The sequence below is a fragment of the Danio aesculapii genome, chromosome 10 (genome assembly GCF_903798145.1).
Source record: "Danio aesculapii chromosome 10, fDanAes4.1, whole genome shotgun sequence".
NCBI lineage: Eukaryota > Metazoa > Chordata > Actinopteri > Cypriniformes > Danionidae > Danio > Danio aesculapii.
The window spans coordinates 1,975,623-1,988,910 of record NC_079444.1 but is presented as its reverse complement, the minus strand read 5'-3'; the positions used below and the strand labels follow the sequence as shown (position 1 = coordinate 1,988,910).

General features: G+C 33.5%; 1 protein-coding gene across 1 annotated transcript in view; it reads right to left on the bottom strand.

Moving 5' to 3' along the window:
* The window catches only part of epb41l4a (erythrocyte membrane protein band 4.1 like 4A), a 91,537-nt gene that overhangs the window by 43,710 nt on the left and 34,539 nt on the right, over positions 1 to 13,288 (bottom strand). The window contains exons 2-4 of the mRNA XM_056466929.1: positions 12,849 to 12,953; positions 3,957 to 4,008; positions 182 to 260 (exon numbers count right to left, since the gene is read on the bottom strand). Coding sequence (XP_056322904.1) covers positions 182 to 260; positions 3,957 to 4,008; positions 12,849 to 12,953 — 236 coding nt within the window. The remainder of the gene's footprint in view (positions 1 to 181; positions 261 to 3,956; positions 4,009 to 12,848; positions 12,954 to 13,288) is intronic.

Genomic DNA, 13,288 nt, shown 5'->3' with positions numbered 1-13,288 from the left:
TATTAGGTACACATTACTAGTACTTTTACTGCACTTTTACATTTTTTTAAAACTTTTAAAACACTTTAAAATACGAAATGTAGGACAAATTAGGCCAAATGTCCCCATGAGTCTGTGTGCATTCACACTTGAGACCCCACTAGGATATAAAAACACACTGCTTCACACACAGAACACACACCTTGTGATTTCCTCTTTCAGTTTACCAGGATCTTCAGCGTAAAACTTCACCCCGAAGTACAGTGTGTATGGAGGTCCAGCTGGACAGAAGAAAACACTCATTGACAGATTCAATCAGCAAGTAAAACAGTACAGTTTTGCTCTCAGACACACAAATGCTCTGCTCTGGTTTTATTTAAAACCGTTTTGATTGGTCAGACATGAAAAAAAGGACGATTTTATATCTAAAATGTACCAAATGAACTTCCTGATCGTTTTGAACTGCTGTATGATATCAATGATGCTCGCTCACACACCGATGATCGCGAAAACAGCACTCTTGCTTATGTGTAAGGAGTAATTGATGATGAAAAATTAACAATGAGGTGGTGATGGGGACGTGAAGAGAATCGGGTGTGGATTATTTTCTGATAATTCAACTGAAAAGCTTCAATTATAGCACTTATACTCCAGTCCCCACAGCTGCAGTCACAGTTCAGATGTTGTATTTGAGACATTTGTCAGGTTTTTGTCCTCAAACTGCTCCAGTGTGTAGCACTAGTTTCTTACACGTCTCCTCAAAAGCCGCAGTTGTGTTTTGATGTGATTTTTGACTGTTTAAAATAACTAAATCATTCAGCGTAGTGACATGGAGCTGTAATGCGCTCGAAGCCTGCCGGAACTACTTTAGCAGTGCATTTATATGAAAAGAACAGCACACCTTTAGAATGTTCACTAGCCAATCAGAATCAAGCGTTTAACAGACACATACTATAAGCGATACTACTTAACTAAATGTTATAAAGATGAAAACACAGGGATATTTTATTTTGCTTCCTTAACCTGAATGATGCATGGTAAAAAAAGATGCTGCTCGCTTCAATTTTTAAGTTGAACCAACCTAACTTTACAAGTCATTTTAACTTGCATTAATTAAGCTGACTTAAAGCGTCAAGTAAGTTTTCGTTTAGCTTAAAAAAGATAAGTTGAAACCTGATTAACTTTAAGTTAAAGTAAGATAAAAACCAAAGTTGTCAGGACTTATGTTTTTACATTACTTTGACTTAATTTAGTAGGCTAATCAGATTTATTTTAACGTGCATTAATTAAACTGACTTAAAGAGTCAAGTAAATTTTCGTTCAACTTAAAAAGGATAAGCTGAAACCTGATTAACTTTCTAAATTAAGTTAAATATCTAAACCTAATTTAGAAAGTTGATCAGGTTTCAACTCATTTTAACTTGCATTAATTAAGCTGACTTAAAGCATCAAGTTAATATTTAAAGCATCAAGTTAATAACTTAAAATAAGTTGAAACCTGATATTTTAAAGTTAAAGTAAGATAAAAACCAAAGTTGTCAGGACTTATGCTTTTACTTTACCTTAACTTAGAAAGTTAATTAAAAAAAAAAGTTAAATAAATAAGTTGAAACCGGACTTACTTCCTAAATGAAGTTAAATATCCAAACCTAATTTAGAAAGTTAATCAGGTTTCAACTTAATTTAACTTGCATCAATGTCATGACACCTAGGGCTCTATTTTAATGATCTAGGCGCAAAGTCTAAGCGCACAATTCATTCATGTTGTCCCAACACAAATCGATTAGGTTAACTGAACACTTTTAACAAATTTATGTGGATTGAACATAAAAAAATTAAGTTGTCCCAATGAAATCTCATAAACTGTGTTCGTTCAGCTCATTTTAATTAAGTAGTTTGAACAAGTAAAAAAAAAATATATATATATATTTTTAGTGTATTTTACGGACGAAAAAATACAGTCTGTCTGTACTTACTCTGCTCAAGACATCCATCAGCCTACATAATTATTTTAGTTTAAGCACAAAGATTTGTTCCAAAACTATTTCTAAATGCAGTTCACTAATTTCCACTGACACACCCATGAGTCCACAAAGTGGCGCAAATGGATTTACTATTGAAAAAAACGTGGTGCAAAGCGGGGAAAATTACTGCTGCGCTGGTCTGAAAGTAGCAACACATCGCACCAAACATGTCTTGCTCCTTATTGTGCTGGGTGTATGATAGGGCCCCTTATGTTTTTACGTTACTTAAAGGGCACCTAGGTTACCCCTTTTTTCAGATTTAATATGAGTCTTTTGTGTCTCCAGAATGTTTCAGCTCAAAACACCCATCAGATTGTTTATTATACCTGTCATAAGTTTCTATTTTATACCTTTTAGCATCAGGTAGCGGTTTTGTTGTACTGCGCCTTTAAGGCTAGTCCTCCCCGCCCACCATTTCTACATGCCTTTCTGCGTGCCTTAATCTCCTCCCTCGGCTGCGTCAGACAACAGACAGACATAAAGGAAGAAGATCTCACGTAACGTTTGTGAGAAATACTACAGTAAGAACTTTATCAATGAGTATTTGATGCATTTGTTGTAACAAAGTTCACGCGCACACACACAGATACACAATGATTATACGAGTTACTACCGGTACATGTTAATACGCAGCTGTCAATCAATTCTGTGGGCGGGGGGACCGCATCCTACGTCAAGTAGCGGTCGATCTGAAAACCGCTCCAATTGGTTCACCGTTTTTGTGTTGTTAAATTGAAAAAAAAAAGGACTGGGTGTGTTTATATCACCCCAATATGACGCTCTATACACCACACATGCACATATGTCTGTCCAAACAGCTTGAAAAGTAGATTTTTTACCATAGGTGCCCTTTAAACTTGACTAAAAATAAGTTAAAACCTGATTAACTTTAGGTTAAGATATTTAAATCAATTTATAATTATTTTTAACTTAATCAGGTTTTAACTTGTTCATGTAACTTAAAAAATACGCTGAAAGCTGATTAACTTTCTAAATTAAGTTGATGTAAAAACATAATTAATGACAAAACATGTCTTCATGTTACGTTAAATTAATTTAGAAAGTTAATCAGCTTTCAGCTTATTTTGACTTGCATTAATCAAGCTGACTTAAAGCATTCAAATTAGTTTAACCTAAAATACAAGTCGAGTCCTGATTTAATTTCTAAGTTAAGTTAAAGTAATGTAAAAACATAAGTTGTCATGACTTCAGTTTTTACAGTTTAGGCTCGTTCTAGCAGGCCTCATCATACAGTCAATGCATTTGGACTTTCAGGACGGTTTCTATTAAAGTGACTGATAATCAGCTCTCACACAAGACAGTTACCACATAATCGTAGACAATTAATATCACACACCACTTGTACATGCACTTACAAGTAATGATCAAAAGTAAAAATCTAAATTGTAGGCAGTTTTGCGCAGTTTCACAACACAATTACACACAATTTACTACCAGTGTAATACAAAGTGACCAATTTAGCTTCCTGCTAAACCCAAACCAGCTAGTCTGGATAACACACTATATAGTGAATAACGAAAATTCAAAAGCATCAACACTAAAATAATAATGCATAATAATTTCCCAAAGGCGTGAATTAGTGAATTAAATAAACGCTTTGTAAAATCTGACCCACATTGGCATTTCAGTAGATATGCAAATGCTTCGCTTGCTGCGCAGCTAAACACGCAAAGCTAATTTGATTCATTACTACTTATTTGGATGGGCTTAACCACATAATTGCTTGCAAATTATCATTTGAAAGGCGATATGAGTTTTATCGGGAGGCCTTTGAAGAATCATTACGGCTCGGTCTCGCGCGGCGCGGATCCATTTTTAATCTCTGCTGCAATCACAAGGTCAATATGTTTCATCCCATGATGCACAATGAATTAAAGAGCATCTCTGAAGGTTTTCCGCAGATGCTGAGGTGGGATTTTAATGCATACTTACTTGTTATCAGATCTTTATGCTCAGCAAGGGTTTTTGAGGGATCCAGCCAAAACTGTAAACATAAGAGAGATTTGATCAGATCAACACACAGTAAACATAGTAACTATGCATTAAACGTGAAGGCAAAAGTGGGTCCAACCCGGTACTAGTAAGGTGTACCTAATAAAGTGGCCGGTGAGTGTATAAGCTAGTGGACTCTAAAACAGTGACAAGATTTGTGTTTATAAGATATAAACCTAATAAGATATAATAAAGATTTTATTTGTTATTCCTAAAACTTGGATAGGCGACAATATTTTTGTCTTATAGTCATATTTTATAATATGAGATCATACAATGGAAGAGAGGCTTCCACCGAAACCCCCCCCCCCCCCCCCCCCCAGAGTGCTTCACATACAATTCCATCTGCAGGCTTCCTTTAACTCTAGGAAGTCAGGAAGTTTCATAAACACATAATAATTTTCCCACATGACTCCTTTAATTCTGAATCTTGTCCATGAGAGCGCTGAGCCGCTGAGATGTTCAGTCACGCAAACGCTGCCATAATAAGAGGCCCATTAAAAGCGGGCTGGTTAAAACTGAGTGTGGCCTCCATCAATAAAACATGAGCTTTGAGCAGGTCAGAGCCTGTCGTCTGGAGCTCCCGCAACTCGTCTTCTGTCATTATTCAGACCACGCTGCACTGATCCTGCTTTTAGGAGGACCACTTTAACATTCATCATTATTTCATGCACTTTTCCAGCCCATTCATTATTTCACAGATCACCCCGCAATATCTGGAAGCTAAAGCTAATAATAATTATGCTACTATTATATTTAATAATTGACTCAAATGCCATTTTTTTCAGGCTGGTAAAAATGTATTATGACTAATGTATTGTTATTATTTAGTGCAAAATAAAAGCTATTAATCACATCCAAAATAAAAGTTGACAGTTTAAGTGTACTGCGTATATTTATTAAATGCATGCATATATTTGAGAAAATGTTTATTTATGGGAAGTTTCATAAACTAGTTTCGAGAGGAGCACGTGATATGATTGACTACAGCTGATCCTCATCGCTAATCATTAGCTAGCCTATCAGAGCACTCCAAAACTACTATATATATTCTAGCTAAACTTCATTCCCTATCTCTGTTTTCGGACCCCCCCCCCCTCCCAACCCCCCTATCCTTCCATTATCCCTCCTCCTCTTTGATCGGGCAACACGGTGGCTCAGTGATTAGCACTGTTGCCTCGCAGTAAGAAGGCCACAGGTTCAAGGCCCATTCGAACCAGTTGGCACTCCCTGCGTGGAGTTTGCATGTTCTCCCTGTGTTTGCGTGGGTTTTCTCCGGGTCCTCCTGTCTCCTCCCACAGTTCAAAAACATGTAGTGAATCAGAATACAGTCACAAGCACCCAGCGTATACATGCCTAACCAACCAGTATCACCCATTAGCCAGAAGCAGGGGGACATTCGAGAAACACCTGATCTCGTGTCCCTCCTAATGCTCATTGACCAGGCGGGAACCTTGGGCTCATCTATCTCCGAGCTCAGGGTTCTCTCCCGGGTGTCACGTTCACCAGCGATTGTAACTCCCTAGATCGCTGGTTTGCACAAGGACTACAAATCCGCCAATCATGGACTACATATTCATACATGCACTTCGTTCACACACCCATGCTTCCTCATTTCCACTGATTAGACTCCCACAGCTGTTGCAGCTTCTAGACTGATTACAAACACCATTTAAACCACACACACTCTCTCTTCCATTGCCGAGTCTTGTTTACCTGTAAAGTGACAATTCAACGCGTTTTCCTTAGTCTTGTTTCTCAGTGTTTTGACCCTTGCCAAGTTTGTCTGTTTATCCATGTTCACTGCCTGCCTTCCGACCTCTCGCCTGTTATAGTGACTACGATTCTGGATTTGCCTTTATTTATCTGTTTGCACCTGTGTTGACCCTTGCTTGCCTGACTACCGAATAAACCTGCACTTGGATCCTAACGTTGTCTGTCATCCACGTGTTACAGACAACGTTAGGATCCAAGTGCAGGTTTATGTGTGAGAACGGAGTGCATGTATGAATATGTAGTCCATGATTGGCGGATTTGTAGTCCTTGTGCAAACCAGCGATCTAGGGAGTTACAATCGCTGGTGAACGTGACACCAGGACAGCATGCCAAACCTGCTATTTTAGTTGAGCATTATCTAAGTGTGAACTCTTGAAATGTATATATAATTAAACAATTTCGATACGATACCGATATATATCGTATTGAATCAAACGTTTCGAAATGATATAGATTTATATGATACAAATTATATGCAAATTAAATTATTTATGTAACGAAATTGTTTTTGTATAGTTTAGTTTCTCCTCATGTTTGTGTATAAATATACAAAATAAATCGAATTAAAATACATTCATATATTGTGTTAATGGCGATCTCTCTCTCTCTCTCTCTCTCCCTCTCTCTCTCTCTCTCTCTCTTTCCCTCTGACTTTTGTGATTGGGTCTCCATGAGGACAGTCTCTCTTGTGAGGACTAGTCTGAGAAAAATTCGGTTTCCCTTCATGGGAACTCTTTTATGAAGCTGCTTTAACACAATCTACATTGTATAAGCGCTATACAAATAAAGGTGAACTGAATTGAATTAACACACTTTGGTGCGTTGAAAATGTTCCTTATCATGCTTTTCTTTTGATATTAAGTTTAGTTTGTTTAATCAGCTAGTAAGTTGTGTTATAAGTTGCTAATGAGGGAGAGATGGTGACTAGTGGGCGGGGCTTTCCTCCTCTGATGACACGTACAAAGGGAGAATGTCAATCAGAGTGTTTCTGCAGACTGTTTATATCAAGTGTGATTATAAACAATATAATTAATCATTTTTACCATTAAGGGTTGGATGTATTCACACACGGTTACCACACAAGCCCCTTAAGAAAGCAATTTTTGCATTATAGGTCCCCTTTAATGCTCTTGTCAGGTGATATTTTAGTCAAGTCAGGAGGGAATGCTCCTTTAAACATATAAGCTATTTAATGGAAATGCAAATGAGCAAGCTTGACTTTCCAACAAACACAAGGAACTCTCTCTGAACCACATTTACATGGACAGACAAAGCCAAAGACAAACACATGTGCGCACTATAGGAAAAGAGTGAAGGTGTTTGTGCAGACGGGAAGCGGATTAGTGCTGTGCGTTATTGAATTAGAGAACGCTAATGGAGTTGCTGAGAGTCATCTAATAATCACATTACAGCAGCTGCTGAGTTTCACTGAACTGCAGAGCTCGAAACTCAACAGAGAGGCTTTATTAATGACATAAAAACAGGATTTTTACCGCACAATTATGTCACATCCATAATGGTGTTTTACAAGGTGATCAGACTTATAATTTGGTCTACTAAAGTTTCAGCCATGAGCTTACAAACTGTTCAATTTAAAGGGACAGTTCACCCATAAATAAAATCCTGTCATTATTTGCTCATCCCTCTCAAACATGAGTTCTCTCATCTGTTGAACACAAAGGAAGATATTCTGGAGAATTGAGCTACTAATAGAATTGACTTCTATTATGGGCGGCTTTTCCCAGCATTCTTCCGAATATCTTGTTTTTGTTCAACAGAAGAATGAAATTCACAAACGTTTACAACCACTTGATTGTGAGTTAACGATGAGGAAATTTCTATTTTTGGGTAAACTGTCCCTTTGATTGAATTTTACGTCAATTTATTTCACTAACGTCTTTATTCTGGGATTACCACTCTTAATTAATACCCTTGCATATAAATTAAATCGTATCTCAAAGCATTTTCTGAGGCACTGGCGATTTTTACTGGGGGACGTGCCAGTTTGAATTGGCTCCTTCACTGATGATGTCACTTTGAAGCTTCAGCCCAGTATTCTTAACCACGCCCCTTTTACTGTTAGAATGCTACAAGAGTGTGCAGAAAAACCCTTCCCTCTACTCAATTTTCTGTCAACATACTGTATCAACATACTAAAATAAAAGTCTTATCAACATCCAGTTCATGAAGTCTTTAAAATTTAAGAATTGTATCTTTATTAACAATTTCGTAATCTTTTATTTTAGAGCAAGAGAAACTCTGGTTGTGTACGAAATTGCCTACTACTAAGTAGGAACTGCATTTGAATTTGAATTCACTATTGTACTGGATTGTACTACATCCACCATTTTGTCATGGTCTTGTGACCTACATGCGTCAGTTGGGTTGCTTCACTCTCATTCATGAATTCTCTCACGGTGCGTTATGGGATTGCATAGCGTACATTGGATGCGCACTTTAGAATCTCACCGGAAGTAGTAGGTAATCCGGGGACTTCTCGCATACTCTTTTTTGAATTCTATGAATTCGGATATACAACTTGGCTTACATCCTGTTTTTATCGTACTATATAATATGGAAGTATGCGATTTCAGACACAGCCTGTGTCTTTGTTGCATAATTATTGCATGCACTTTGCTTCCAGCTAATGGAATCACAGTTTGTAATCGCTAAACCAGAACATAACCAGAACACAACCAAAACTTAACCTGAACCTAACCTAAGCAAAAGTTGTATATAACATGAACATACCCAGAACATAACCTAAACATAACCAGATTATAACCTGAACACAATCAGAACATAACCAAAACATAACCATTTAACCTAAACATAAGCAGAACATAGCCTTAACATAACTAGAACATAGCCAAAACATAGCCTTAACCAGAACATAGCCCTAACATAACCACACCATAACCAGTACATAACAAGAACATATACAGTATATAACCAAAACATGGCCAGAACATAACCTGAACATAACTTAAACATAAACTGAACATAAGTAGAACATAAACTGAGCATAACCAGAACATAACCTGAATATAAGCAGAACATATACAGAACATAACCAGAACATAGCCAGAACATAACTAGAACATAACTTAAACATAAACTGAACATAAGTAGAACATAAACTGAGCATAACCAGAACATAACCTGAATATAAGCAGAACATATACAGAACATAACCAGAACATAGCCAGAACATAGGTTGAACATAACTTAAACATAAACTGAACATAAGTAGAACATAAACTGAGCATAACCAGAACATAACCTGAATATCACCAGAACATATACAGAACATAGCCAGAACATGGCTGAACATAACCTGAACATAACTTGAACATAAACTGGACATAAGGAAAACATAAACTGAGCATAACCAGAACATAACCTGAATATAACCAGAACATAAACATAAGCAGAACATAACCTGAACATAACTTAAACATAAACATAAGCAGAACATAAACATAAGCAGAACATAACCTGAACATAACTTAAACATAAAACGAATACAACCAGAAGATAACCTGAACATAACTTAAACATACCAAGAATTTTACCAGAGAATAACCTGAACATAACCAGAACAAAACCAGAGCCTAACCTCAACATAACCTGCCCCGGAGCAGGTTAGTTGAGTTATTTTATGCAGCATGGCAAACCTGCCCCGAGCAAAGTGTGCAAACTGACACATCTGTGACACTATAAAGACACTCCCCCTGGCTCTCTTGCAACAAAATAAAGGTCACTATATTGACCTTACTCTGCAATGCAGAAGTGCATGCTTTTCTGCAATGGTTTCAGAACTTCCGATACAGTTGCCTCAGGGATAAATGACTGTTTCTGTTTTGCACAGAAACAGTATTGTTATTATTTACAACAAGCGAAAATATTTTTTAAATAGTAAGTAAAATAAAATATTTATATAATATATATATAAAAATGTATAACTTTTTTGCTGAAAAAATTAAATAAAATGTAAGTGTTTTTTTTTGTCTTGGTTAAAAATAAAATAAAATAAAATAAAATAAAATAAAATAAAATAAAATAAAATAAAATAAAATAAAATAAAATAAAATAAAATAAAATAAAATAAAATAAAATAATAAATAGAATAAAAAAATAAATAAAACTAAAATAATAGAATAGAATAAAATCTAATAAAATTACGTAAAAAAATTAAGTTAAGTTAAGTTAAGTTAAGTTAAGTTAAGTTAAGTTAAGTTAAGTTAAGTTAAGTTAAGTTAAGTTAGGTTAAGTTAAGTTAAATAAATTAAATTAACAACGTTGTTTATTAAAGCTAAATAAAAACATGAAAATATTTGTCATTTATTATACACCAAAGTAATACTGGTGGCAAGTTTTGCACAGAAACAGTATTGCTATTATTTACTACAATAAAAATATTTAAATTGAATTTAGATAATTTTTAGATAAATTATTCGAATTTATTTGTTGCATTGGCTAAATAATTTAATAATACAAAAATAAAATATATGATATACTGTTATCTATTAAAGTTAAATAAAAAAATAAACGATAAATAAATGTATAAATATTTAAATAGTTTTAAAAAAAATTGTTGTTGAAAATTTTGTAATAAATTTAGTTTTTTTTGCCTTGGCTAAAAAATAATAATAAATAAAATAAAAAATAAATAAATAAACAATGTTGTCTATTAAAGCTAAATAAAAACAATTTAAATATTTGTCATCTATTATGTAAGTAATACTGGTGGCAAGCTTTGCACAGAAACAGTATTGCTATTGTTTACTACAAGTAAAAATGTAAAAAAAAATAATAATTAAGTAAAATAAATGACAATTAACTTAAATTAACTTAACTTAAATTAACAAAAAACTTAAATTAACTTTTAGAAAAACTTAAATCAGAATTTATATTTGTTGCCTCGGCTAAAAATGTTTTTGTGTTATTAAATTATTAATGATTTAATAATACAAAAAAAATCTATTAAAGCCAAATAAAATAATAATAATTTATAAAGAATTAAATCATTAAATTAAATAAAAATGTGTCGTATACACTCAAAGCAAATGTAGTTGCTAGTTCAAACTACTTATATAAAATAAGCTGAAACAACATAATTTTGGAGATTTCATTGGGACAGCTTAATTGTTTAATGTTCAGTCCACTTAAACTTGTAAAAACTAATACGGTAACTTTCAATAAGTTTCCCTTTATGTTGTCCCAAACACAAAACAATGGTGTGGAAGCCAGCTTTATTTACAGTGTATTATAAACAACCTGAATATCAACAATCACACAGACAAATCTAGAATAAAAGTGACAAGTTTTGCACGGACAAGCCCATAAATAAAAATAACTACTTCATAAATAAACGCACATAGAAGAGGACAGGTGTTTTATTTTCCATGTCTAACAGCGAGTTCAAATGCCAGGAATTCTGTGAGCCTTACAATTAGATGAAGCGTCTATGAGTCAAATAAACCACACCTTCACTGCAGAAAACAACACAATACTGAATACACCACACATTTGATCTGCGCTCTCTATTTATTCATAATAACCCTTCATCCAGTTGACAGATTTGTGTAAATGTGAGTTACGCTGTACTTCTCGCCCAGTGCATTCCTGGTAATAAATCCAGGCGCGTGGGACAGTGCCCTCAAGACATTGTGGGAAACACCTCTCTCACTGGACCAGCTCACGAGCTAATAATGACTGTTGCGTTCTTTCACAACACTACGCTTTACCTTTACCCAACGTTTGGCCTCTGGGTAAATGCTTTACATCAGAAGTGACCCCGGTGACCTTTTGACCAGTTAATGGTTTAGCAAACTCTCTTTGAGGGATGTTTCACCCCGACCCGAACTCGTAGCTAACGAATGTCATTTAAAAAAACCTGTATGACTACAGAGAGATATTTGGCAGAATGCTCAAGCTGCTCTGTAGAACAATGGTAGTGTTTTTAAGGGATAGCACACCCAAAAATGACTGGCATACTATGCGTTTTATAATTTGATTGGTCAGAGGGGTTTTAAATGACCGAAATCAAGTAAAATGACTAAAAATGTCAAATAAATCAAACAAAAATGTGAGTAAAACTACTTAAAATGAAGTAAATTAAGCACGCAAAAGTGAAATTTAAGCATATTAAATGTTTTTTTCTTACAACAAAATTGTGGCTATTGAAAATGCTGAGTGGCTTTCAGAAAACTGCTAGTAAGCAAAAACTGTCTGGTAAGCAAAAATGGAAATGTATGTGTCTGTATATATATATATATGTCTGTGTGTGTATATATATATATATATATATATATATATATGTATATATGTGTTTGTGTGTGTGTGTGTCTGTATATATATATATATATATATATATATATATATATATATATATATATGTCTGTGTGTGTCTGTATATATATATATATATGTCTGTGTGTGTATATATATATATATATATATATATATACATATATATATATATATATATATATATATATATATATATATATATATATATATATATATATATATATATATATATATATATATGTGTTTGTGTGTGTGTGTGTCTGTATATAAATATATATATATATATATATATATATATATATGTCTGTGTGTGTCTGTATATATATATATGTCTGTGTGTGTGTATATATATATATATATGTGTGTGTGTGTCTGTATATCTATATATATATGTGTGTGTCTGTATATATATATATATATATATATATATATATATATATATATATATATATATATATATATATATATATATATATATATATATATATATATATATATATATATATATGTCTGTGCGTGTGTGTATATATATATATATATATATATATATATATATATATATATATATATATATATATATATATATATATATATATATATATATTTATATATATATACAGTATGTGTGTGTGTCTGTGTGTATATATATATATATATATATATATATAGGCACACATGTTTGAAATGACAGACAGTAATGTAATTGTATAAAAGGTAATGTGACTGTAAATTCAGACTCACCGTCTGATGGCTGTGGTCGCAATAGCGAAGCCCAAAATACTCCGTTTCTGCGAGGTTCACATGACTGAACACATAGTCCAGGACTACACATCCCCTGGTTGATTTCTGCAGAAAAAGGTGAAATGTGCGTTAGATGAAATTTCCTTGCTCCGTTAAACATCATTTGGGAAATATTTTTTTTTAAAAGTCATAATTTTCACTCCAGTGTGACTCATATTATTTTTTATTATTATTATTGCTGTCAATTGCTTAATCGCGATCAATAATGATTAATCAAATATAAATAATATTCATTTAAATTAAACATATGCACTGTGTATATTTATGTATGCATGTAGAAATACACATACATACTGTACATAAAATACAAAAGAAATATATTTACATGTATATTTATATATAATTTGTATTATATATATAAATGTTTATATGTACATAAA